This window comes from Camelus bactrianus, chromosome 11 (assembly GCF_048773025.1).
Source record: "Camelus bactrianus isolate YW-2024 breed Bactrian camel chromosome 11, ASM4877302v1, whole genome shotgun sequence".
Lineage (NCBI taxonomy): Eukaryota > Metazoa > Chordata > Mammalia > Artiodactyla > Camelidae > Camelus > Camelus bactrianus.
The window spans coordinates 18,811,118-18,838,598 of NC_133549.1; the positions used below are offsets into that span (position 1 = coordinate 18,811,118).

The 27,481-nt window shown below is 54.1% G+C and overlaps 1 protein-coding gene across 3 annotated transcripts in view; it reads right to left on the bottom strand.

The window, feature by feature from the left end:
• Positions 1 to 27,481, bottom strand: part of MGMT (O-6-methylguanine-DNA methyltransferase) — a 230,779-nt gene that overhangs the window by 28,378 nt on the left and 174,920 nt on the right. For all 3 annotated transcript variants that reach the window (XM_010952643.3, XM_045514974.2, XM_074373388.1), the window contains exon 3: positions 7,245 to 7,405. In XM_010952643.3, coding sequence (XP_010950945.1) covers positions 7,245 to 7,405 — 161 coding nt within the window. The remainder of the gene's footprint in view (positions 1 to 7,244; positions 7,406 to 27,481) is intronic.

The window sequence follows — 27,481 nt, forward strand, 5'->3', positions numbered from 1 at the left end:
TCCTTTTTTAAGGTGAAATACACCCAAATCCAACAGAGGACCTTGCAGGTAAGATCTCTCTAAACGTGTGAGTGTAATTAGGATGATTTTTACCTTTAATAGAAGCTTTCACTGATTTGATGTTTAATGATCACACTAGAGATAATACTTATATTTTAATGTATTTTCTCATAAAACTGACACTTGTAATAATTTCAATTTTAAGTACAACTTATTTGTAATAGAGACGCCATTGTATTCTACAAGGTTTGAACGTAGCTGACTTTCAAACCAACCTTTTGGTTACCTTTTGAGCTTGGTTAAATTACACTGTGTGACCTCAGTGGCCCTGATTGAAGGCATTCTCAAGTTCAATTTTTTGCCTGATTTATGGAAACCTCAGGGAACGAAGGATCCGACCACCTCTTAGATTTAGGAGAAAACTTTCACTGGACTAGACTTCCCAGGAGCCTCTGGTAATTACTGATTAGACAGAGGGCTCTCTGCACGGGGACACCACGCACTTCCCCGGAGCCCAGCAGGCTGGTTCCATTCCAGCCACTGCAGCATTTCAGGAGCAGCTCTCCACGACTGGCCTCTCTCCCATGGGAGGGGGTGGGCATCTTCTCACACTTTCCATCCACGGTGAGGGTATGTGAATACTTAAACTCTATCACCGCACCCCCAGGACAAGACCTACATCAGGCATGTGGAGAATGAGATCGCATCTGGAACCTGGAGACCCCTCCCCTCTGCTGGCCACTCTCGTCGCTCACAGGTCTCAAGAAGAAGGCTCTGGGTAGCTCTGCCGATGCTCCAACCTAGGGTCTCCTGGTAAAGTGCCAGCACCCGGCAAGACTCTTCAGACTCTCAGGGGCCTCACGCCCTGACAGTGGGGTGTCCAGGTGCAGCCTGTCCTGCCCACTCTTTGCAAATCAAAAGAGGAAGGATTACACTGTCTCATCTACTTTTCCACCTGGCTGTGTGCAAAGCTCCAGAAGCACAGAGACATGCTTACACCACCTAGAACCTATTTAAGCTGCTAATCACAACAGCAGAAGGACTCCTAAATGTGCAGTTACGTCTCAAACAAAAATCATGATTAAATTCGGAATGTTACCTTTACTGGGTGAAGCACACAGCCAAAGCACTTAGAACAACGGGATCTATTTTAATAAATTCCCTTAAAAGCAGTAATTCTCAAAATAGGGGATACACACACACATTATATATACACGTATACATGTGCCTATGGATACACAAACACACGTATATATGCACATGTGTATGTATATTTTTTGCCTCTGGTAAGATTTTCGCGTGCCTTGGGGAGGGGTGAGAAGTACAGAAATTGTAAGCACAGTCTTGCTGACATGTTTTCTAGAGCGTTCTGATACATACACCCCTAGACGAAGGGGTTCAAGACTAAGGTGAGAAGCTGTTTGCTTGAACAAACAGCAGTTGAAATGTTAAAAAAAAACACCCTCTCCCAGTTCAAGATGTGGTTACACAGCACAAAGAATAAGCAAGTACTAATGACAATTGCCAGGCAGGAAACTGCACAAAAATAAACTGCAAAACAGTGAACCTAAGACATAATCTGAACCTCAGGCTCTCTGGCCCGTGACGGTCGCCGACACGCCAACAGCAGCTGCTCAGTCAAGCCGAAGAGCTCGCAGGGAGGTGCACCGACTGCGTCTGAGCTGGCTGGGCCAGCCTCCCGCACGCCCACCCTTCTGTTCAGGCTGGGAGCCCCCAACTCCGAGAAGCTCTTGGCCCGGGACACGGAATTCCAGTACTCTAACAGTGTGTTGCACCGAGGGGCTAGAAGTGATGAGATACTCAGATACGGACGGGGCCAGGCGGGCGGGGGTGGCTGAGGAGCCCACGAAGGATGCTCCTGTCCACCAGGAAGAGGACAAGCTGAAAGCCAGACAGAGGGACTGTCCGGAGGAAGCAGGGCTCTCCTCTGAGCGGCTCTGCAAAGGGAAGGAGGGCATGTGGGGCTGGCTCTGGTCCTAGGGGGGCAGCAGCGGGGAGGCGGGTTGATGACGTCCTGAAGGCTAAGCGGCAGTCACCCAGACAGACTCAGCGCTCCCACCCCTGTCGCCCCCAGGACTCGCCTACACCCCTAGCCCTTGGCCTTCACGGAGTCCTGCCCTGCTTTTGTTCATAAACATTCCCACTTGTCTGTTTTCTCTGGGGCCCTGAACTCCAGAAACGCCTGGGTTTCACTCCGCATGACAGGGGAGAGGGGTTGCCCGGCAGCGGCCCCCTGCATCGATCCGGCAGCCCTGACCCTCTTCCGGGCCCGCCGCCCACTCCCAGGCTTTTGATCCGGTCCTTTCGCCTCCACCTTCCCCGGCCTCAGCCTCGGAAGGTCGCAGACCCAGATGTCCGCGTGCGTCTGCCCTGAACTGCAGCTCAGCAGCTCCGGGGCTGAAAGCAGCACCTTCTCACCAGCAGTCTCCTTCCTGCTTAATTTAAGTGCGCCGTCGTGAGCTTTTGCTCTCATCAACACGCTGGCTCCGGAAGGCGCACAAACCTCCCAGGTACACCAGGTGATGTCTCAGTAACAGCTTTTATAAGCCGTCACCTGAAACGCGGGAGACTCTCCTGAACCCATAGAGCGTTTTCTGTTGTAGCTATTACGTTCGCTTTAAATTGGTGGTAAGTCTTTGTTTGGTTTTGTTTTTAAGTTGAAGAAAAATACCAGCACAAGCTGCCCGAAAGCACGAAGCTGCCTCCTGCTGCGGGTCCAGAGGGGAGGCTAAGAGAACACCCACCGTCTCCATCCCAGCCCCGTGCCGGCAGACCCGGGGGGCTCACCACGTGTGTGGGGACAAGAACCCCAGAGTCAGCTCGTGGGACACTGACCAAAGGGGGCCCAGGCCCTCCTCCTGGGGAGCCCGCCAGCCTGGTCCGGCAGGTGTGCTACTTCCTGGACGTGAGTGGCAGCAGGGGAGTGGGGGGCTGCATCCCGTGGAGGCTGGGGGGTGGGCTGGGCTGGGCTGGCAGCCCTCGCTCGGCTGTCCGGGAGGGATTTTTAGTTTCCAAGGCCTATCTGCAGTTAGGACTCGAGGTAGTGACGCTGTCCCCTCCTCCTCGTGGTCGGACTGCCCTGCAGGACCCACGTGCCCCATGGAAAGGCACGGTGGGGCCTCATCCGGGACACAGTGGGGAGATTAACTCACCCTGAAGGGGCCTTTCCCTGACTGACTGCGTGGCAGGACTTTCCAGAGGCCCCTTTGAAAGAGGGTTCGACAGAGACACAGGAACACGAGAATCCTCTTCAAGGCCCTGGAGTAGGAGGTGCAAAAAACTTCCTTCTAGCCAGCGGGTTAAAAAAATGCAGATTTTACTGCTGCCATGCAACTGGATTTCATAGCTACAAGCTAACAGCTGTGACGAAGGAATTATTAAAGTGTTAAATATTTCATTTAAAAGGGAACATTGCAGCCACTTTAAAGAGAAAACTTGGAACTCATCTGTTGAAAACCACTGTGTGTGAGATGGTGCAGGAAGGACGGCTGAGGTCCTGCGCACTTGCCCCGGGGGTCACGGACCAGGTTGGTCCTTCCCCAGCCAGGGTCCTTGGGGGGGGGCTGTCCCCGGGGAGCTCCCACCCAGCCTGGCAGAAAAAAGCACAAAGCCCCAGGGTTAGAGTGCGGGTGGGGCTGCCACCCACCTGCTTGGCCACGCCTGCCGGGAGGGGAGGGCAGAAGGGCTGAGAAGGGGCAGAAAGTGTCTACACACATTGTAAACCTGAACGTGATCTTGGTTTTCTGCAGGCCCCCCTTTTCCTGAACTCATTGTGAAATACTGCGTTCTGGCACCGCCTTCCTTAGTCATTCTAACTGCCTCTGCCATTGACCTCCGAGGCTATAAACAGTGAGATGCATGTTATACACAGAAGCTGCGTTTTTAAAATAAGTAAACAGAAAGAAGTTAGGGAGTATTAACAGAAAATAAGCTTAAATGCTATTTCATTGTGAAAGAAACAGTAAGATTTATTTCAAGAATAATGGCTTCATTAAATAACTATGTTTGGAGAAGACTGAATTCAAGATAAACAAAGCTGACCCTTGTAAGAGGTTTATGGAGAGGACCTGACTTCCCTAAAAATGCTTCGTTGTGTTACAAGAGGGCTGGCTCGTTAGCAAAACACAAAAACAAACAAACAAACAAAACCCAACCCTACAAAATATTAATTTCTGGTTTTGAAATTAAGTGACTAAAACACAGTCTCAGGCGGAATTAGAACCACCCTCATTCACACTCACCTTGTGCTTACTTCGCCCGCACAGGGCAGCTCCCCCGCAGTAACTGGGACCTCCCTTTCCCACAGAGGGAGCCCACCTGTTGTGGCCCCAAAGGCAGCCCCCCCCAGGCTTCCAGACCGCTGGGCAGGGGGACCGCTTAATGGTTCCTTGGTAGAAATGCCCAGATAATTAACTTGTTACTACTCAGACTTCGGAAATGCCCCAAGATAAGAAGTTGATGGATGTGAAATTTCCCATATTTGATGTTTTACCCTACAAAAACGGCAGTTCCATCTGGTTCAACTCAGCACAGTTTTGTGACTCGCCTTACAAAACGGGCCCACGGCGAGCAGCACACTCAACTCTCGGAAGCATCCTGATGGGCGAGTGGTCCCGTCCCAGCACAGCGGGACCTCTGGGCCACAGGCCAGGCCGGGGCTGGGCTAGCTGGGCCCACAGAGTGGGTCGGGGCAGGGCCGGAGCCTCACAGGCGGGCCCTGCGAAGAGCGGGGGCCGAGCGGGTTGGGGGGACGCTGGGACCCAGGGAGGGGCAGGGCTGGGGCCAGTCATCTCCTTGTTTCTGAACAAACTGAAATAGGTAGACCTGGTCTAAATCTCAGAGGAATGTGATGAAAAATGACATCCAGACATTTGCTGAACATATTCACAATCTGAGATGCACAGAGAAGTCCGTCCAGGAAGCGTTTATTCCACGACAGATGCACCCATCCTGCCTCCTTCCTCCTGTGGATCCACAGCTGCCAGCAGCTCCGAGGCTCTGGGGCGCCTTCCCACGTGCCGTGGTTTCACCGGCCATGGGCACGGAGCAGAGAGAGAGCAAAGCCAGCTACCGCTGGATGGAGGGGGCGTCACCACATCCGGGGGTCAATGCCAATTAACTACGTGCTAGTGGTCGTGTTATAACCACCCACCACCTCCCTCCTTAAGCCATAAAAGCCACACACCTGGTCCCTGCCCAGGAGACGTGACTCAGCCAAATGAGAGAAAGCTGGTGGGCACACGCTGTGGCCTGGGGGCGCTGGCCCTGCAGCCCCCACTGCCTGTCAGCAGGCCGGCCTGCCCGGGACCCCGGCCCCCACCCTGGAACCCAGCTGGAGGGGACTCGGCCCAGTCTCAGGTGCCCGCCAGCACTGCAGGGCTTCTCCGACAGGGGGCGGGCAACTGGGGTGGCTGGACAGCCTTCATCCTTGTCTCAACAGCTACTTGCTGCTTGTCCTGGGTGCCCAGCCTCACCGTGACCATGACTGTGATCGTGACCGTGGCCGGCTGGCAGAGGAGGTGACCAAGCTTGGGCCCAGAGCCGGGAAGGCAGGCGGCGGGGTGAGTGTGGTCTTCAGGCACTGTGGACAGGACTGGAGGCTTTTACAAGCTTACCCCCTGCCTGACCCCCAGGAGATCGTACAGATGCCTCCTGCCCTGGTTTCCTAATTTTTCTGCTCTGAAATTTCCTGAAGCTTAAATTTCAGCTCACTTGTTTGACAGACTTAAAGGCAAGGAAAGCAGCTTGGCCAGCTCTTTCCTGTTCCCGCTGGCAGCGCAGTAATCCCCCAACGGCTGTAGGAGATGGACGAGCTCACCGTCGAAGATTTGCAAGCCTCTGCTTTACAAACAGACCCACATCTGAGCTCCTGAAAGCGCGGAGCAAGACCCCCACCCTGCACCTGGCACGTGGGAGGTGGGCATGCGGGGCGCCTCCCACACCCTGTGTGGACGGGGGTGTGGGAGAGGGGAGACCTGGGCAGGTGGGCGAGCGCTGGGCCGGGGCGGCCAGGCGTCTGTAGGGCACCACCTGGACCGCGAGGGCCCCGTTCGTGATGCGGATGGTGGAGGGTTTCTGGACATGTGTAGACGTGGGGCAAAGCCCCTCCAGCTCCCACGCCTTGTCCTCGAGACGCCCTTCTGGACGTTCTGGAGACCCCACAGAAAGGAACCTTCTGGAGACAGCCCTGTGTGACCCGAGTGCCCCTGTTCACTTTCAGGTCATCACGAGCAGAACTGTCAGAGGGTCTATCTGGTCACTCGCCCGACCCTGTGTGTCAGCTCGGGTATTGGCTCAGCTTTCTGGAGCTTTTTCCTGCTTCCCCTGAACACTCTACTCCATCGTCACGTTCATTTTTGCTGAAACCACAGCCGCAATTAGAATACCATTAAACTTACCTAGTAAATTCCATTTTGAAATTCAAGACTGCTTTAGATTGACCTCGTCTAAAATCTCAGGGTAATTTTTTTCCTTAAGTGCACACACGCACACGTATATATCTGTATGTAAATACACACTTGTTTATATTAAAACGACTATGAAAAAAATCACTACGCAAAATAACCTCTGGTATGTGTCCGGAATGACTTTAGTTGCCATAATTAAGTTCCAAACAAAAGCTTAAAAAGGAACGTCTGGGAAAATGTTTTTAGGTTATCACAGACTTTATGTGCCGTTAGCATCCTGCATGTAGACAGTAAGTTCTCAATTCATCCCTTAAGAATATAGCATCTAACTATGTAAGTTTGAGAAATTAAATTGAAAACTTAGTCAAGGAGACAAGATGCTGCTACCCGCACGGATTTAAGTGTCACCAACTGAGTTTATGGAAGTGGCTAATTGTCCATGTACAAGCCTCATTTTCTGTGCTGTTGGCAAGCAGATAGTTTAAGTTAACAATAAGCTTATTGAAAAAATTTACTGCCATTCAGATGTGTTCCTGTTTAAACCTTTCAGCCAGCCAGAGTCAGGAGTCGATCTGCATGGATCATTTTTACTGCCTTAGCCAAGAATTATGCGACCGTGTGCCAAAACTAACACAGCCACTTGGAACGCGTGGGGATGGCGAACTCTTACGTTTGCCGCGTGGCCACGTGCTGTCTCTGTTTAGGTGATGTGAAGACACTGAGTTTGCACAGTCAGTAAAGGGAGCTGTGATCTAAGTGAGCGGTCATAAGTCAAGCTCCCTGAGCGGCGCACCGCGAGGCGGCTGGGTGACTGACCTTGCTGGAAAATGGGATGGTGAAGGGCCGGCACCGGGAGCTCCTCCAGGACTGCGGGCTTGTGGAAATAGGCCTCCAGCCAGGCCGCGCACTGCGTCAGGGGCTCCGTCATTCCCTCCGGGCCTCCGGGCATCTCAGGACTGGTGGGGGCCTCCGCGGGGCTGCAAAAGGGATAACAAGACCTTAATACACCTCAAGAAGCACACGGGGAACGCCACTGCACCTGGCCGGGGGCGTCTCGACTAGCTGCATGTACCACGGGTGCTGGGACAGCAGGGGATGACGGCGGGAGCACAGGGTGCGAGACGCCTGGGTGCTACTTCACCCACATTTCCGCCTCCAGGCTTTCAGAGACACAGTCTTTGACACGAGGCAATTAGGAGGGAGGGCACCCTAGCAGGTGAGCCACTGCGACGTGGGTGCGATGAGCTCTTCCTGAGGCCCCCCACCCCAGCACCCCCGGGGGCGGGCGCCCGAATGAAGTGGGGAGGCCACGCCCACTTGGCCCGGCCCAGCACACGTGTGACAGGTGCGGCTGGAGTGCCCAGGGACACGGGCCTGAGCCCGCCTCAGGAGGAGCGGGGCCCCAGCGCGTGCAGGGCTGTGCAGGTTTGGAAATGCGCACGCACCATCCTACAAGCAGCGGGGAGCGGCCGAGACCTTTAAGCAGAGTCTCACGAGCAAGCAGTCCTGTGCTGGGGTCCGGGCCTCAGCGTCCACAGGTCTGAGTCTCCAAGGTCCTTGCATCTTTCCAGAAATAAACTTCCCTGGATGGGATGCACAGAGGTCCCCTTCACGCCGTTTTCCACAAATGGAGTTGGGGGGTTGGGGAAGGCTGTGTAAGCACATGACTGTGAGTGGTGGCAAGGAAGGAAGCTGGGAATGAATGGATAAAGGAGAAATGAGCCCACCAAGATGCCCAGGGAGACAGGGGCCGCTGAGGCCCAGGCCCGGCACCGCTGGCCATCCGGGCGGTCCTGCGGACAACACAGCTGAACCGAGCAGGCCCAGGGCTCCTGCAGGCTGCCGGCTTTGGCAGGGGGCGAGGAGGGGGCCGCACGGATGGGCTCACTGCACAGGCAGAGAGGGGCCTGCAGAGCCGGCAGCAGAATGCCATCCCGCAGAAATTCCCATGAGATGGAAACTGTCTTCTTGTTGCCCTGGTTTCTCTCTCCACTGGGGCGTCTGCCATAGAAAGGAGGGGACTTCTGTCCTGTGCTGGCCTGAAATGTTTTCCCATCAGAGAAACTCCTGGTCACTCTCTTGCTGCTCTGCTTCCCACTTACTGAGTGACAGTGTGCTGATGGAGTAGGAAAGAAAGACAGAGAAGGGCCACGTGCTCTGCCGTCCTGCTCACGGGGTTGCGGAGAGACGGGGTGACCGAGCTCCCTCCAGACAAAGAACACGCCCAGGGAGCACGCAGGTGCCCGCGCTCAAACCGCATGTCAGCGCCCTTGACCCTGTGGGGAGCAGGAGAGGGCCCAGGACGCCTCAGGACCCCAGCGTCACCACCTTGGCCTGGCACCTTCCGCAGAGCCGGGCGGGGTGGGGGTGCCAGTGGAGGCAGCAGCAAAGGCAGGTGACATGCAGGCCTGGGTGGTCTCCAGGGATGGGGGGTCTGCTCGGCCGTCACACGCTGTCAACAGGGCTCCCCGCGTCGGGGGCACACAGTGCAGGAGACAGAATCTTCAACTGAGGGGCTGGGAATCTTCAACTGAGGGTCTGGGGCGTCTGTGCCCACCGGCCACCTGCTTGCTTCCGGGAGTCGTGAGTCTTACTCCAACGCCCCGCTCCGCTCAGCGGTGTCGGGAAGGGCCAGGGAGCGGTGGGCGTCCTGGGGCACTGCCCACGCTGCTGGCCGCTTCCTCCGGGTCGCTAAGGGAATTGAAATGTGAGCTGTGTTTCCGAGCATTTCCCTCTCTTAAAAGGATATTTGAAGAATTTTTATAGTAGTAAAATTCATCTTAAATTGATTTTTTATGCTTGTGCTAAAGATCTCAACCTCTGATTTACTCTGTAGTTCTCCTTTTTAACTCTTTCTCTATTGGCATTAGATAACTATTCATGGGTGAAATGTAATTAAACAGCTTTGATTCCGAAGCAAGGATTTATGGTGCTACATTTAAAATGAATGGCTTTAAACACACACATAAAACCAGATTTTTAAAGCCATGACACAAATTTCCATTTCTACAATAAAATGAAATTTATTCCCTGCCCTGCCCTCTCCTGCAACCGTGCTCTGCTCGTCCCTGGAAGAGCTGCGGTGTGACAGGACCACAGCATCACTAACGGCCCCTCTCATCGTGGAGGAGTTTCTCCTGTCTCCCCACCGACAAGCCCTGAAACCCCAATCATTATGGGCTCCATGGCCCACACTCGTTTAAATCCCACATCTATGCCGTCCTTGGGAGCCTAGCGACTCACCTAGCGCTCAAATGCACACACTCGTCGCAGGGAAGCCCCGCTGTGCGGGCGCCCGCCCCCAGGAGCAGGCAGGAAGCCAGCCCTGCAGGTGGAGACAGGAGAGACCATCCCGACGCCGCGGGGCCAACACAGAGGCCAAGGTCAGCGTCAATCTGCCCGAGACCTTCTCCCAGGATGTCCTCAGTAAGAGCAACCCTGGGGCCGATGTCGTGACAGTGGAGTCCTCTAACGTGGCACAAGAGGGCTGGCTGGTGGCTGGAAAAGGAATTTGCCTTTGTCGAGCTTTTTAACATAACAATGGCGAGCACTGGGTACCTTACAGCAAAGTCACAAATGGTTCAGTTTAAGGGTTTCTTCAAGAAATACGCAACTGTCGTCAACCCAGGGACCCTGTAGGAACAGGACCACGGTGTACTGCCTTCAGGGGGTGCTCCTGGCACACTGGGGTGTCGGACGGAGAGTGCTGGGTGACGCTGTCCTGGAGTCTGACCCCGAGAGGCAGCCTGCCCCTCTGCCCTCCTGGGCTTGGAGGAAGAACGATCTGGTGTTGAACTGCATTTCGCGTTTGTTTTGATATCAACCTGCCCGTCAACCCACATCGGGACGGGAGAAGCAGGCGAAAGGCTCCAGGACAAACTTCCGAAGTGTTGTGAGCACAGCCGGTGGCGACACCTCACCCAGGTTTACTAGGAGAACCCCAGCCTCACAGCCCTAGACACGTGAGAGTGGAAGGTGCTCAAGGGGTGACTGCCCCCACACCACGCACGAAGCTCGCCCTTCAAGACCCCGGCTTGGATGTGAACAAGAGGGGAGAGGGTTGCATCACCCTCAGGGGAGTTGGGGGACCACAAGGTGACACAGCCATGTGGAAATGACATGGGCCGTGGACAAAGGTCACGCGCGCGGGAAGCCCTGCCTGGCTGTAGCCGGCCCCCCGCCCAGGTGTGCGTCCAGCGAGGGCGCGCACCGGCCTGGGCGCAGAGAGCAGCTGCCCGCGCAGGTACCGCGGCGCCAGGAACCGGCTGGGCAGCAGGTGAGAGGCCGCCGCGGGCAAAGCGCCCGGGCTGGCTGAACCCACTGGACGGCGCGCTCAGGGTCTAGCCCTGCAGGGGACGGATGGAGGCGGCCCGCCACCAGGACAGCTGACTGAGCGCTCCCAGCTCTGCGCCTGCCAGTCCGTCCCACATCACAAGCGTGCCGACACTTTAAGCCCACCCAGCTGGGTGGGAGACGTGGGTGCTCAGGCTCCTGGGGGCCACAGGACTCCACTGGTGGTCAAGAATCAGACTCCTCGTTGCTGAGAGAGCCCTGCTCCCCACAGACATTCAGACACCACGTACTGGGCTTAAAGCGGTCTGCTGGAAGAGAACAGGCCCCCAGTCCCCCAGTCTGGCCAGCACCCTCAGTCACGCCCAGCGGGTGGGCTGTGTGACATCTGCCGGGGGTGCTGGGCGTCCCAGCGCCACTCCTCTTTCTGACCCCAGTATCTTCCCAACATCTCTCTCTTGCGAGGATGAGGGTCCTATGGTTTGGGAATGTTAACTGGTGACGCTGGAGGGTCGCCCAAGAAGAGAGTTACAAAGGCTCGTATTCTTCTGAGACCATATGGAATTTGGCAGCGAGGCACCCTGAAGGTGTCCTCTAGCGAGGCTGGGAGACCAGTTTGCAAGAAAGAGCACGGACGTTGTAACACAACCTTGAGGGTGAACAGGCGCCCTGAGCCCTGGCTGCACGCCGCTCAGGCACCCGGTGGCACTCTCGGCTCCTCCGGCCCCCAGGACACGGTGTGCAGGGTGGGGGTCCGGTACCCAGGGGCAGCGCGCAGGCCTCAGGCGCAGGCAGGCAGAACTGCAGGAGAGGAGGCGTGAGGAGCGCCGTGTGGAGACCCCGCCGACGGGCACCGGGAAGCGCAGTCGCGTCCCGCTCGGCGGGCCTCTGGCAGAGTCCCTGTGTCTGTGTCTGAAGGATTTACCCCGCATTTAATTACAACTCCCTGCTGAAGCTCAGATGCGTTTCTTCCAGCGGTAGGACTGAGGACAAATCACGCTACCTGCTTTCAGTAAAGATCTTTTTGTTTTTTAAAATGAGAAAGCTGAATAAAGCCTTTGAACTCTAGATGCCACCTAAGTTTAGTGGTTTGATTCCATTCAAGCAATTACTGAGGACCCATCAGGTACAAGGCTTATCAGCAGGCAGAAGTATCGACTTGGGGTCTGTAGTCACACGGGGCAGGCGGGGAGGGCAGGGGCGGGGAAGGGAAAGCCCCGAGGTGTGGGCGCCTCTCCTGAGGGGTGTGTTCACGGAGCCCTTCCCACACCCACTGGACTCTCCTTGTCACCTGATGACGAACAGCGAAAGGGACGGCTCCGTGACACTGCCCGGTGGCTGGCGCCATTTGGGCAGCGGCGCTGTGCAGGTGTGACGGAGTTTATACAATTATTTCAACGCTCTAGACTTACATTAGGACACAGGGTAGGAAAAGGAAAAAGTGTCAATGCCAGTAATAAGAAACACAGACCTCAAACGATACAACTGAGTGGGCCAAAGGTGAAAAACAAGAGGCGTGTCCACGGGCGCATCGACGGACACACGGCGGGGCCAAAGGCGGAGGCAAAGCTCTGCAGGGTTCGCGGGCTGTCCTCCTGCTTTCTCACCCCGTCCCAGAGCAACAGGTACTCCACGGTGGGAGGAAGCGAGGAGATGAACGCGCTGTATGAAGCACCAGCAAGGCACCTACATTTACATACAAGTGACAGATACAACCGACACTTGCACTTCAAATCCCTGGGGCGAGAGCGCCTGCCACTGACCCATGAGCTTGCCGACTGTCACGTGTTGGTTTCACTGCCTGTTTCCAAAGACGCTTCCGCAGCGGCGGAGGCAGAGGAAGAGGCTCCTGTCACACACAAGAGGCCTGCGCACCGAAGGTGGCCCACCCACCCTTCCAGGAAGCCAACAGGAGGGCGAGCTGGAGTTCCGACGGTCGGCTCAGCAAAGCCTCACGGAGGTGTCACCACCCGGTTCACAGCAGAGACGGAAATCCTGCCCCGGGCTGCACGCCTGCCACCCCACCACCACCCCCTCCGATGAATTCTACACTGATGACGCTACCATAGGCCACCAGTGGCTCACGTCCCAAGGTCAACATTATGGAGAGGAAGACGCAGTTTAAAATTTAACTGGGCCCCAATTCCCTCACCTTCTGGGTGGTCACAGATAAGTTAACATTAGAGATCAGTTTTTAATGGGCATCCCAGGCCCTCAAAATGTGGGGCTCAAATTAACGTCAGATTCAGAACCCAAACAAAACTACAGAGGAATTCACTGTCGCATTTTAAAACACGCGCCAGAAACGCAGCGAAAATTTTATGTAAATTTTCAACTCCTCTCTAAATGAGGTTCTTATTTATGAACTGTATGTCTTTTCTTTTTAAAAATAATTGATTCTTGAAAATACATCAGCTGTAATAAAACATATCTTTAAGAGACAATTCAAGCAGTACACTTGGCAGACTAGAATGCCTTAAAAAAGCCCGTCTACTTTCTCCCCTAAATGTTCCAGTTGTTAAAAGGAAAACTGTATTTTATCAACACTTTAACATATCATTAAAAATCTCTAGTATTTGACAGATGAAGATAAAAACACCCCAAAACTATAGATGAATTATCAGGTCCCTAATGATTCCAAAACAATTACAGGATGCAGAGCAATCTAGTTAAATTTTATTCAAAAGCTTACTACACTTGTGTTTTCTTTTATTTTTCTATCAAGAAACCCATGAGGTTTAAGCACAATTCATTATGTATGAGACCCCACTTGCGGTGCTCGACTGTTGATTAATAGCAAAGTTTGCTGTGTGTACATTTGCAACATTAGATGCATACAATATGCTAACTTATTCTTCCACCGAAACTAATTATTTACAAAAATGACTACTTGAGACTACAATTTATTAAATGCATGCATCCAGTCTCCATTCGGCCCCCAAAGACACCCTGGAATGAAGATCTTTTACTTGATGTGACAACTTCTAGAAACGCTGTTATTAATATTGTAAACGTGGCAAATAAAGAGTTCAAATAGCCTTATGTCTGTGTTGCGTTTGTTTTCACCGCCGAAGCAGTGAACAAAGGAGCTCTGGAACGCTCTGCACACATAGGAGAGGTACAGTCCTCTTTCCCAGAGTAATTTAGCTTCTTACACGTAAGATGCTTGCACATCAGCAATGAAACAGTTTTAAAAAGAAATAATAGCTAATATAAAAGTGGAATAAAAAGTCCTAATAAAATCGCTGCTGAAGTAGATTTATTACAATTCTGTCAAGGATACATTCAGTTCATCTGTTGAAAAAATCTGTAAAAATATAACATTTTTAAAGAGTCATTCCATTAGTCTCATCAAATTCTTGGTGCTCCCTCAAGAGACCCTTTCCCCCAAAGGATCTTTGGGGTTAGGTAGCTGTGTGATTCAACAGTTCTGCTCCCTTCTCCCAGGAGAAAATGAAGAAGGAATCAGTCTGCGAACAAGAATGGCACGTCTCAATTCTGGATACAGATTTCAAGAGGGGCATCTGGTCAGCTGAGAGAGCCTTTCAGGCTAACTCTGTAATGCACCCGGTCCAGAGCAGCAGCCACCTGCTCTGAGTGTCCGCTACCGCCTGGTGTCTCTCTGCTGGGCCACCTGGACTCCCCGCAGCTGCCCCTCTGACGCACTCAGAGACTCTCTGGCCTTGCTCTGCTCTGCTGTGGGTGCTGTGGGCGTGGGAGAGACAGAGGAGTCAGACTCCTTCCTTCACCTGCCAAGATAAGAAAATCAACGTCTGTGCCCACAGGACAGGATGACAGCGCAGAAGGCCAGATTTAGATTAGATTTTGCAAGGCCACCTAAGGGAAAAGGAAACACGGGTTTCAAACAGGGGCCGCTCTGGGACGTAAGATTTTAGGGACAGAGATGAGCCAACGTCCGTCGAGGCCCTTTGCTCTCCACCACAGGCTCGCGTTGAGAGAAAAAGGAAGTAGCAGAGAATAGGAACATCCCCGGGCACGGGGACAAGACGGGTAAAGGACGCCTGGTTCCCCACCATGCAATTTAATACCCCAACTCCCCACAGCACAGCCGAGGTCAGCCACCGCTAAGGCACCTGACTATGCAAGTCTCAGGGCAGAGCATTCCTCCGTCTCACACCTTCGCCGTGCAACACGGCACTTTGGAAAGGTTGGGTCCACCAAGCTGAGGGTCAACTACACGGAAGTGACTCAAAGTAAACCCTGTGTAACACCTCCCAGCTGCTTACTGAGTGCCTAACATGAGCCACACATACAGTTGAACACGCTTCTGTACTTGTCCCCCAGTAACCCTTGCGGGAGGCATTACTGTCTCTGCGTTCAGAAGAGGAAACTGAGGCCCAGACTCCATGCGATAACCAATCAGCGCAGAGGGGATGGAACTGGGCTTTGAGTGAAAGTCTGTTTCATTGCGAAGACCTTAATCTGGACCATCTCCACAACACTGAAGTATTCTTGCTCATTTTTTGAAAGGAAAACAAATGGTCCCCCTCACCATGAAAAGTCCACACATGCTCTGTTCTTGATGGTATGTGTGCTAGGTAACATTTGAATTTATTCTCTTTTACTTTCAGGGACAGTCTGTAAACTTTCCCCTTAGCTACAGGACTACAACCTGGGCCCACTGCCCTATCATTCAAAGACAGTGGGGAGCTGAGTGTTCAACTGAGTTGTTATGTTCTAGAAGCTTCCAAGAAGACAGACTAGGTGTACACACCACGGGGTCTCAGGCTCACAAAGGCCCACTGGGCTTTACCAATCCACATCTTTAAAGGAAGGACATGCTTCTGTTTACATGTCTCAATGGCTAGTCCAGACAACACACAGCATTCCTGCACACAGGTAAGAGGCCTGGGTCTTAGCATGTTTCCAGCCCATCCCCATCCCCTGGAAGCAAAGCCCAGAGTGATGAAGGCACTGTCCCAGGTGGCTTGGCGCACCAGCAAGGCAGGCCTTGTGCCCGGGCAGGGGTGAGCCTGGGCTGCACAGAGAAGTCAGGTGGACGGGCCACCCACGGGGCTACTCTCAGTGCCTGAATGAAGACCCTGCACTGTCCCGGGGCTGCCTCCTGGCTCTGGGGTCCCACTGGTGCTTTCTGGGTGCTGAGGACCTGCCTGCTGAACGAATTCGTAAGTGAGACACGGTGGTGTCAGTGCGGCCACCACAGCACGTGTGCTGAGAAACACGTGCACTTCAGATTTCATTTTTCCAAAGAATAATTTGCTGAAAACCACTCTCTCAGGGCAGGGGGCACCCCAACAGATTTTCAAAACAGTGACGGCCATACTTCTCTGCCTCTCAGACTGCGTGGCAGCCTGCAGACGGACAAGTCGGCTCCCGCCCAGGGAGCAGGCCTGGGTCCAGCTTTGCTCACAGTGACAGGACTCACAGCAAAACCTCGACGTGTCTCAGATTCGAAGACACAAAACCAAGCGGGCTTTCCTTCGTGGCACTTCCATCCCCACTCCAGATAGAAGGCAACCAGCTGCACGCTGAGATGAAACAAAAAATGAATTTAAACAGCAAATATTGGAGGTTTGTCTTCATTCCAGGGCTGCACAGAAATCAGCTGAATTCCAGTGACGACACCACAGATCTGGACTGATTACGCTGCACCCTCAGCTCCTTCAGGGTCCGCACCTTCCACGGGGAGGAGGGGGGTCCCAGTGAGGAGGACTCCCCCCACCTGTGACACACAGGGCCCCAGAGGGCCTCCTGCAGGCCCTGCCTTCTGACCGACGGTGGGGGAAGACCTGAGCCCGAGAAGGAGGTGGGGACACACGTGCCCCTCCGTGGAGACTGGGAGTTCTGGAACGTGTGGTGAGCAAAGGAGCAGAGACTCTCGGGGGCAAAGCACGTGACAGGGCGCCCGCCCCGGTGATGCCGCCTCCCACCACAGCGGTGTCTGATCCACCGTCTTCATTAAGGGACGGGGGTCCCTTCCCCTGTGCGCCCGCAGAGGAGAGCTGACACCTCTGGTACGAGCAGGGCTGAAACGACCCCACTCCTGCCGCAGTTTCCAAAAGTGGCCTCTGCCCATGGCTTCGTCACAATGCACTACAGAAAAAATAATTATTTTTCATCTTAGCAAGGGGATATATCTTAATTTAGATGCTAAAATAACAAGTAAATGTTCTTCTTTCCAAAAGGCACGCATTACATGAGGACTGACCTCCACGAGGGCTGGCCCCTTTGACTTGGGTACTGGGCTTATTAATAAGTCATCCTGCCACTCAATTAGCTGTCTTGTGAATTGGTCTGTACCGTCCTACGTAAGTAATAGATAGCTCCCCATCGTCAAACACAGTGAGGTTTTTAAAGACAAGCACAGCTCACGACGTAAGGCAACAGTGCAGTTTCTTCTGGGAGCGGGTCTCGGTGCCTCACCGTCTCAGGGGGCCTCTCCTGCGCCCCTTTATTGTTGCAGCTGGAAGACGTTAGCCGGTGAGCACGGCAGAAAACGCTGCATTTAATATCAGACGAGTGTACTGACTGTACATTAGTGGCCAAAAAAATCTTAAGCAACGATTAAATGGACAGTTAATGTAACTGTATTTTAAAACACTGAGGTCATATTTAATTTTGAATTGAAAACTCTTAAAATGAGCTTCTTGGCAAGGATGGAGAGTAATAAAACAACGTTAACTACAGAAAAAAAAAAAAACCCTAAAACTCACATTATTAAAATAAACCCTCCTTCCAGAACAGTAATATTTGCAAGACAGATTACAAGAAGCAGAAAACATTTGTACTTCTTCCGCCAGTATTGTCACTGGCACCAGAGGTCGGACTTTCAGCGTGAAGGCTGACGTCATTCCGAGCTCGGAGCACAGACGCCGCTTCCCGGCGCCCTTCCTCCCGCGAGCTGGCGGCTATCTTCTGTCTCCCTTCCAGGGTGTTCAAACTTCGTGGAGCAACACCCTGAGGTCTTCCAACCACAGGTCTACCAGTGGAGAACCCAACTCCGTTCACGAGGAGGGAGCGGAGTGAAGGGGCTGGGCGGAGAGGGAGGAGGAGGAATGGGCTGGAAGACGTTTAGCTGCAAAGCCAGCCAATTAAAATCCCCTTTAGGAAGCACCAATTTCAACTCGAAGCAGGTTGGAAAGTCCAATTTTTATATGCCTCTTTCCTCCTCTTAAAAATCAATAAAGGCCCGTGGGGGCTGTCACACTTGCAGGCAGGCGGGTCTGTGGACTGTAAGCTCTGTGCCTGGACCCGGCTCACAGCCCTCCCAGGGGAGCGGGGAGGGGGTGTCACAGGGTTTCCAGCAAGAGCCAAGCAGCATTTATTTACAGGTGTTCTCTGACAGCCAGGACAAGGGAAGGGCCCGGCAGGAAACCATGCCGCGCTAAGCCTCGATTTGACCCCTGAACCCTCCACCCTGAGCCTGAGAGCAGCAGAGGGGGAGAAAGGCCCACGGAGATGTTTCTGGTGGGAGCCTGCAGGTCCCATGCTCCCACCCCCTTGGGGCCACCCAGTCCCCAGGGCCATGCCATGGGCCTGGGCCACGTCATTCCACCGACTGCGGCCACAGGGAACCCTTGATGCTCTGGAGTCGGCCTTCTCCTCTCTGGTTCCAAGTCTCCGGCCCCTCCCAGGACGGGGCCCCCTTCACTGCCCGTGGGACAACGCCACCCCCAGAGGCCCTCCCAGTGCTCCAGCCCAACTAAGTTCTCTCTGGCTTCGATCTGAGTCTCAGGCCTGAGTGATCTGGGGATCCTCTGAAAAGGATTCTCAGATGCTCAAGACAACTGCAGTTTGAGGAACTTAAAGGGAAGCCTTATATGAAAACATCTTTCAATTGTGAAATACTACAGAAGGAGCATTTTAACTTTATAAATAGTGATAAATGCTTATTCCTAAAGGTTTTAATTGCAACGAGGGCATACATCGAAACATCTCACATTTCCTTGAGGTGGAACCCCCCCGGAGGAGCGAGGTCGAGACCAGGGCTGCTCGCCTTTGCCCTGGCCCTCCGTCTCCTCCCGGGTCTGCTGGGTGACCATCCAGAGGTGCAGGTGCACACCCAACCTACCAGAAACGAGGACGCTACAGCAGACTTGGGTTTCACCGACGTGTCGATACTACCTTGGGATCGGCCTCTTTATTTCTGTGCAATGAAGACAGGACAAAATGTACTCCTGCCCGGCTCTGCCAGAGCCTGTTCACTCCAGGTAACTTATCAAGGTGCCCATCACTGCCACACGGGGGACAGTGGAGGGACAGCAACAGGGAAGGCTGGGATCCCCACCGCTCTCCCAGGAGAGACCGTTCCCACTTACACATGGAGTGACCTCATGTGTCCCTCCCTGGCCATTTTCATGCTCAGAATGTAACTCTGGGAGTCCATCCTCCCATGGGAGCCCCTGGGCTCAGGCCCTAGGCCCCAGCTCATGCTGCTGCTTACAGCATCTCCTTCCTACAGCATCTCCTTGCCAGCAATTACCCAGCACTTGGAACCATCACTGGGGTCACATTTGGCCCCGCACAGCATTTTCAAGATCTCCATGGTCGGCATGGCTCCCACAGGCCAAAACGGCCCGCAGCTGCCATTGTCAGGAAGGCTGCACTGCAACCAGCCATGCCCACCCACTTCCCTGCACAACAGCAGAGCCAAGAAGCTGTGGCAGAGAGGGCCTGGCCCACAAGGCCGAAGATGTTTCCCACCCGGCCCTGTACACACGGAGGCTGTGGGCCCTGGACTAGACATGCTGACCGGGGCTTCGGGCCCTGCCCGCCAGCCCCGCTCACTGGGTCTCTGCAGGGGGTGCCCTGTCGCCCACACTGGCTCTCCCACCTGTACTGCCTCCAGATTCAAATCCCGCTTCAAACCCTAACTGAGTCCCTAACAAAGTGCTGCCTCCTCTGTGAACTCAACATCCAGCTGCCCGGCCCACACTGACCTCCGAGGCACCGCTCTGGGTGGCCAGGAAGACGTCCCCAGCATCGCAGGGCTGACATCTGCTGAGCACCCGCGGGACCTTCCACTGGGCATCGTGCTCAGTGCTCAGGTTTCATCCTCATCACAACGCACGAGGTGAATATGTGGATCCTTGCTTTACTGATGAGGAAACCAGTGCCGAAGGGATGCGCCCATCTCAGGCCACACGGCTGAGGGGTGGCAGAGCAGGGACTAAGCCCAAAGCCCTGCTTGACCTGAGCACCGGCCTCTGGCACCTGGCGTAACACCTTCAGTCCAGATGGCAGATCAACAGACACCAGCTCGGAGGGAACTCCTTCCACAGAGAAGCTCAGGCCCGGCCGCCTCGCCCAGGGCCTGCCCCGCCTGCCCTCCCCGGGCGCAGGGTCCACCTGCCGGCAGCACTCCAGTCCCTTCTGGGTACAGAGCTCCCCGCACCCCCGCAGCCCGGGGGCTCTTGTTCTTTATGCCGACTTCCTTTGGTTCTCAAACTTCTCTGCCCCTCCCCCGCGATCTCATCTGAAAACCCGCAGGCCGTGGGGACAGTCCTCTCCAGGGCTGCGTGCGCCCCGCCCCGTCCGTGTCCCTGCCTCAGTCTCTGGTCCTCGAGCACCTCTCAACGCTGCCCTTGCTCCCCTCGTACCCTCCGTGGCATCCTTCCCCAGCCCCTCCTCCCGCCTCGCTGGCCGGGGTTCTGCGTGGACTCTCACAGCTCCCGGGTCACTAGGCGTGGGCCTGCAGGTGACAGCCAGCCTGCTGCCCCGAGGCTCCTCCCCACCCAGCGCCGGCTCTGCACGGCCTCCTGGATGTTGGTCATCCCCTCCATCGACATGCCACGCCAAGCTCAGCTTTCTCCCTCCCATTTCCCCACCGCGGTTAACGATGGTGCCGAGATGCCCCTACCCACCACCTTGGAAACCCCTGGGAACATGGCTGGTCTTTGCTTCCTACTGCTCTCGTCTCCTTTGCCTTGGGAAGCACAGGCAGCTGAGGGCACGCTCGTCAGCTGGTGGCTGGGCTGATCGGGGTGCGATCGGAGCTCAGCCCGAAGTCTTCTCGACGCTTTCAAGAGACACGGCCCCTGCCTGGGTGCACAGTGTCTCCAAAAGGGCTGATGAAGTTACCCAGGAAAACAGACTGTGTCCAGGAAGGCGGCACATGCTTGTGTTAATCCACACTCCTCTCGTCTCCAAACGTTTTAAAGAATTAAAGAAGTCGGAACTGAAAATAAATACAACTCCGGAGCTACTGCCCCTTTTGGTACGCACGCCCCCCTCACTCCTAGTTTCTTAGGATGGAACATCTTCCTGCGAACTGGTATGTATGTGATGAAAAAAAGAACTCCTATTTTCCAAGAACCAAACCAGAAACTCCGGGAGTGGTGGGGCCTGGAGCTGAACTCCTAAGCTTGGAAAAACTGCAAAGTACCCGGCTTGCCACTTTCAATTAAAAGTTTTATGGGAAAAAAGTGAAATAAAACACATACAAGAAGTGAAATAAAATCCACTAGAAATGTTGAACATATTAAGAAACAAAGGCTCAAAAAGAAACAGATGCTTTATTTCTAAAAACAAAAACAAAGCTCTGTGATTCCTAACCAGTGTGTCCCCGCGCTGCAGGGGACCGAGGGGCTCTCCCGAGGGCTGATGACCCCACAGCCCGCCCTCTTCCAAGGCAAAGGCTCTCTCCCTCATCGGTGTCTACTCCTCAGCGCATCAGTGCTTGCCACCTGCCTGCTGTTTGCAGGCCCTGTGCCAGCGGCTGAGGGGATGGAAAGAGGGGTAAATACAGCCCGACCGAGGACAGGCAGGATCTCCTCCACCAGCCCAGCAGGGAGGGAGCCGGGCGCCTGGGCGAGTCCACAGGCATGTCCCCGCAGAACTCTCCTCGGCTGCGCCCAGATCTGGGTACAGAAGCTGCCAGCATCTGCCCAGACCGCGTCCTCGCTTCTCTCTCCATCCCCCATCATCACACTCTTCAAACCCGCTCCCGGGGCCCCCGAACGAGCGCGTGCTCAGGGGTTCTCCCAGGACCAGGCAGAGAGCACCCACCACCCAGGACAGGCAGCCCTCAACGCAGTGACGAAGCCAAGGCCTGCTGCCGCCTTCCCGTCTCACCTCCAGGCCCAGCTCCACGGCACCCGGAAGCTGAGTCGCAGCTGGAGATCCCTGTCTTTGTCCTGAATGCGTTTATTAACAGCAGCATAAAGACTGCCACTTTTAGAAGCATGTGCCTGGTTCCCTTAGCCCCAGACCCCAGTGCCACCTGATGTCTGTTTCTGCTGCTTCAGACGTTAAGTCTGAAGAGCCACCAGTCTTCTCGGGGACTGAAATAAACTCCAGAAGCCGGAGGAGCGACTTTCCTCATAACCGACGCTAGGAAGTGGCGGAAGCCAGGGCGATGGAAGGTTGCCGAGCACATCTGGCCCTGAGCGTGGTCTTCAGCTTAAGAATAATCAAGGGTGAGTGGGAAGCAAGGGTTTATCCTCAAAACGAGGGAACGATGACCTCCTGTTCTGCGTAAGAGAAATTGAAACGCTTCTTGTCCAACAAGCTAGAGGTGCAGCGCTGCCCGTGCAGACGCCTGTCAGGAACGGGAGGCGTTCCTCTCTCCGTGAGGTTTCCCTGCTCATCTCAGGAGCCGACTGACTCACAGTTTCTCCGTCAGACATCGTGTCATGATTAGGTGCTGCTTCTGTGACTTTCTCTGAAGGAGCTCCTGGCAGGCTCAGGGGCTTGAAATTCAGCTTCTGAAGACGCCTCGTGTTAGCCCGTCCACGCCCTGTGCAGGCTCCTGACGGGTCCCCTGTTTGCACCGTTTAGTCATGGAAAGCATGCCTCGTGGAAGAGGGGAAGGCGGGGTGCCTGGGCCCCGGGGAGGAGCCCGCGCAGGGAGACCAGGACGCACCAGTGAGGCCCCAGTGGTCGTGAGCTGGGGGTGAGAGGGAGAGAGGGGCCGGCAGGCCTTGGGGGACAAGCCTCGTCTGCACCCCAAGAGCACGGGAAGATGTCAACAGGTGCAAAACTAGGTGTGAAAGGGCAGGACTGGCGGCTGCTGGGACCCGGCAAGGTCAGGGAGCTTCGGCAGATGCCAAGATGTCACATCTGATCTTCAGTAACCAAACCCAACAGTCTCACTGAAGCCGTAACACATTCCTATGAAATATTCTTGTTAATCATTACAGCTGATAAATCTGATATATATGGCTTCTGTGAAGACCAGCAAATTGAATCGTTTATGGGACTTCAGACACCTGCTTCCAATTTAGCCGACCAATGACGTTGGCCGAATCTCCCCACAGAACGATCTGGAAACCTTCCTGTGACATCACTCTTACAGATTTGCCAGGACAGGCACGCTAAAGCCTTTCCCACGGATAATTTCACCAGCTACTCAGGCCTGACACAGAGCCCCTGCTTCGCACTCACGATGCAAGTCCCTTAGAAAGACTCCAGTTACTCCAGCAACTTTAAGGCGCCCCACATTTGGATTTCCTGAGTGACTCTTGTTGTGACTGGTAACTGTACTTTTTACGAACCCACGCCAGAGGTCTAAGGTTCCTAACACCTGTGTACGAGTGTGCGTGTCCTCCTCGCTGGTCCTGCTGAACTGAGGTAAGCTCACTGTGGCAAAGACCTATCCTTGACAAGGGGGATAAGAGGACAGAGCAAAGCCAGGAGCACGGGGAACTTCCTACCTTCCCGTGTAAGTCCTCAAAAGAGGTGATACCCCCTTCCAGTGTCAAGGCTGCGTTGTGAGCTTGCGTACTTTCCTCTGCTTTTTGACGGCGGTCACTAGGAGTAGTTACCACATGCCCAGCCACCTCTTTGCATCCATAGATTTAATTAGATTTTTTTAAAAAAGAAATTATGAAATCTGAAAACACAGATGCCCTTTGAGAGGTGTCCAAATTAGGCGAGGATTTAGATTTGTAGAAAGAGAGGTCATCTATCTCACATTCAGGCTCCAACCAATTTCCCGTGGCCTGAGATCCCAATAAGCCAGGATGGTTCCCCTAAATCTCTATCCCCAACACTCGTGGAGCTAACTAATATTTCCCATCAGCCAGTCCAAAGACAGATTCTTCAGCAGTTTGCATTTCCTCGCAATGGCTGATTTATGCACCAACAGCCTTCAGCCCACAAACACCACAATGAAAGTGCAGACGAAGGGTGGAAATCTGCAGGTACCCTTTTCCCTTCCACGCTGGGTGAAGTGGTTTAGATAGCTGTCACTAACACCAAGGGGTTTATTAATAGGCAAAAATTAATTGTATGTAGACTGAATTAATGAGATGGAAAAACATGCATATTTCAGCGAATACAGAGGGGAACGGCCCTGCCGCGGCGTCTGTAATGAAGTGCCTGGGCCGTGGGACAAGGCACAGAGCAGCTACCAGCAAGCCGGGTCCTTCTGTGATCATGCGGGTGGAGGTGCTGTTAAAAAAATACACTGTGAAATGTAAACATCAGGCAACTGTTTTGAGCACAAAGTTGACCCCCGACGCGGGTTCTGCAGACTGCCATCCACAGATTTATAAATAAATGATTAGATGTAAAACCTCCAGAGGCTTTTCCTCTTCCACAGCAATTACAGGAGCAGATTATTACTATTCAAGTGGGGCTGCAGTGGAAGTTCCTTGACTGGCAGGAGTCACTCACTGCTGTCCTCTGTCTAAGTCCCCACGACAGGAGACCCAACGCCAGGGTGTACCATGGGCGCTCTCACAAGCCAAGGCAGTGTGTACGGAACAGACACATTCTCGAGTTAAAATATATTACTGTCAATAACAGACTGAATCCAAGAAAGTGTGAAGTTTCAAATGTGATCACTGTTAGGGGAAGCTTCCCACATTTCATGCCCGCACGTTGCTGGAAGCTGTTGTGGGTGTGGAAGCGTAACACTTGCACGTCTTCTGTCGGGCTGTTCTGGATCCGGTTTTGAAGTCATTAAGACACCGGGAAACGGGCCTCAGCCAAAGAGTCATGAGAGCAGCGTCAGCTTCAGCCGCACTTTCCCAGCTTAGACGTGTCCTTCCTTCTCTAACTTGTTGGGGGGGGGGGTGTCATCTTTTAGCTCCGGGGCCTGCTCCGGCCCCGAGAACAGCTCGGCCCCACTCCCACGTCCACACCCGAGAACTCCCAGATTCACTGCAGCACAGTCCTACCATTCCTGACCCTTCTGCCCAGGTCTTCTTTTACATTAAAAACTCCTATGTGGTAGGAACAGATTTAAAAAAAAAATTTTATCTTGAAATAATTGAAGATTCACAGGAAATTGCTAAGGTGGTGAAGACAGTTCCCGAGCGCCCTGCACTCAGCTCCCCCAGTGACACCTGCGGGACGTTGCGGGACGTGGTCGGGACCAGGCAGCTGCCGTGGGCACGGTGCTGGTAACTAAACTCTTATCTTGTTTGGATGTGACCAGCTTTCACTTATTTTTTTAAATTTAAATTTTCATTTTTTATGAAGGTTTAAAATGGGTTTTAATTTTTGTAAATGCAATTTTATTAAACATTTAGATTCACCTACAACCCAAGAGAGACACGGCACTGCTCTGTCACCTGCAGTCACTTCCTGTTGACCCACCTGTAGTCACACGTCCCCCTAGTTCTGGTCCCGGACAACCACAGACCTGCTCCCGATCAGCGTAAGTCTGTCCTTTCCAGAGTGTTACACAAATAAAATCATACTTTTCAGGGCTGATTTCTTCATTCAGCGTAAGGCCCTTTAGATGCATCCACACTGTGTCATGTGGCTGAGTCTGGGGGCTAAGGTCAGGGAAGAGGTCCTGGGTGGGGGTGGTGAGAGGACATTCTCTAGGGATCGAGGGCTCAGGGTGCAGCAGAAGTGGGAGGAGTTTCAGATCCTGGGAAGCAGAGAGCATGTGCCCGGTTCCTGGAAGGGGTGTGTGCTGGCCGGGTACAGACCACAGCCTGAGACAGACTCGAGGAGAGGGGCCTGCCCAGCGGGCTGGGCCTGAGGGCAAAGGCCCCCGACGATGCCCAGGAGTCGGGGATTTCCCCTGGAGGCATCTGAAAACATTAAAAATATGTCAAGGAAGATTCAACAGTCAAAACCACCACAACAAACAGGCCTTCCTGGAGCAGGCAGCCCGCGTGGAAGACGCCCCCGCCGGTGAGGCTGCGACATCGACTCTCAAAGGTGACCCCTCTCCGCGTCAGGGAATGCCACATCCTCGGCCAGGTCCCACAGGCAATATTCTTCACTTTGGAAGAGCACCTCCTGGCGTCCAGGGCACGAGCCCCGAGGCCAGAGCACCCAGAAGCCACCAAGACGAGGACAAGGGGACTCCCACTGCCTGGACCCAGGCCCAGCAGCAGAAAAGGGCTCTCAGTGCACCTGAGAGCCAGCCCCCAAAGGACGGGGTGACCCGGACAGTTACCAGGCCCTGGGACAGAAGTCAACACAGTCCTGGGGGCCAGGTGTCTCAGCCCTGCTGCTGCGAGCTGTCCTGGGACAACTGGGTCCTCAGACATGCCTCCGAGAGTCGTTACTGGAAACATGGAGGCCTTGGGCGGGAGGAGAATGGGACATTTTGTTAGGAAGGAAAGGGTGGGGGGTGGGGAGAGGTGGCTCCTGGGACACAGCGACGTGAAGCCCCCCCTGGAGGTCTCAACTGTCAGGGGAACTTTATGACCTCACAGCTCATTGCCATAATTCCAACGATGACCTGTGGACACCCAAAGAATCTGAATTTATTGCCATTCCTCTGATGGCCTCCACCGGCCTCGTCTGGGGGCAGAGGGCTCCTGGGTGGATTCAGGGTGCCAGGAACCCAGAGCCCAGACCCAGCCTGACGCTCACTGGCCCCGGCCCAGCCAGCATCCCTCACTGGCCCAGGGCCCCGCAACCTCACTGCCACCAGCCCCAGGAGCGAGGCCCCGCTGCCCCCCGCAGACAAGCACTCAGTGGCCGGTGAACCCCGCAGTACAATGTTCGCAGGTGCACAGGGGCAAGGGAAGGCCCCTCATCGGTGCCTGAGCTGGACCAGGAGACAGGTGCTTTGCGGAGACTGCCTGTCGGGGAGCGGGGAGGAGCAGGGCAGCTCACAAAGGTGACGTGGAGAGCCTGGGCCTGGATTTCAGGCCACACATGGCTTTCTCTCCGCGCCCCAGACCTGGGTCCTGCTCGGAGGGCAAGTGTGCTTACTACTGCTTCCCTTTCAGGACAGCAAGGAGATGAGGCGTGTCTGCGAAAACCCCGGGCCGACTGTTCTCCACAGCGTAGGGATCACCAGAGAGGTTAGGGATCTGATGACTCAGTGTAATCTTAGAAACCAGGAAGACTGACCATAGTCAGCAAGGGCAACTCAGTCAGTCCAGAAAGAAAGTGGTGTTACAGAAGTAGCCAAAAGTAACACAGATAATAGGAAATAGAGATAAATCATGGGAGAAAAACCATAAGGCAAATACAGTAAAGCTAAAAGTGAAAATACACAGATTAAAATTTAAAAAAATACACCTATTTCATGGAAAGCACCTCCCAGTGCCCGTGGGCACTGGGGTCTGCGGGTCTCTGCACCACCAGGGACGCCGGGGACCAGGGCCCAGGCCGCAGCACCAGCAAGTCTGTCTGCAGACAGCCATCCATCACTCACCCACCAACAAAGGGAACCGCTCTGGTGCCCCCGCTTCCTACCAGGGCAGTGGCCACCAGTATCTGGGACACTCACTGAAATAAAGATTTTGAAGGCTCCAAGTAATAACTGTTTTTCAGTGTTTTTGCAAAAGAAAAAATACTCATGGTGCCCAGTATCTGTTACTTGCTCTGTTCCATGCTGTATAGAATGCACTCTCTGTGCT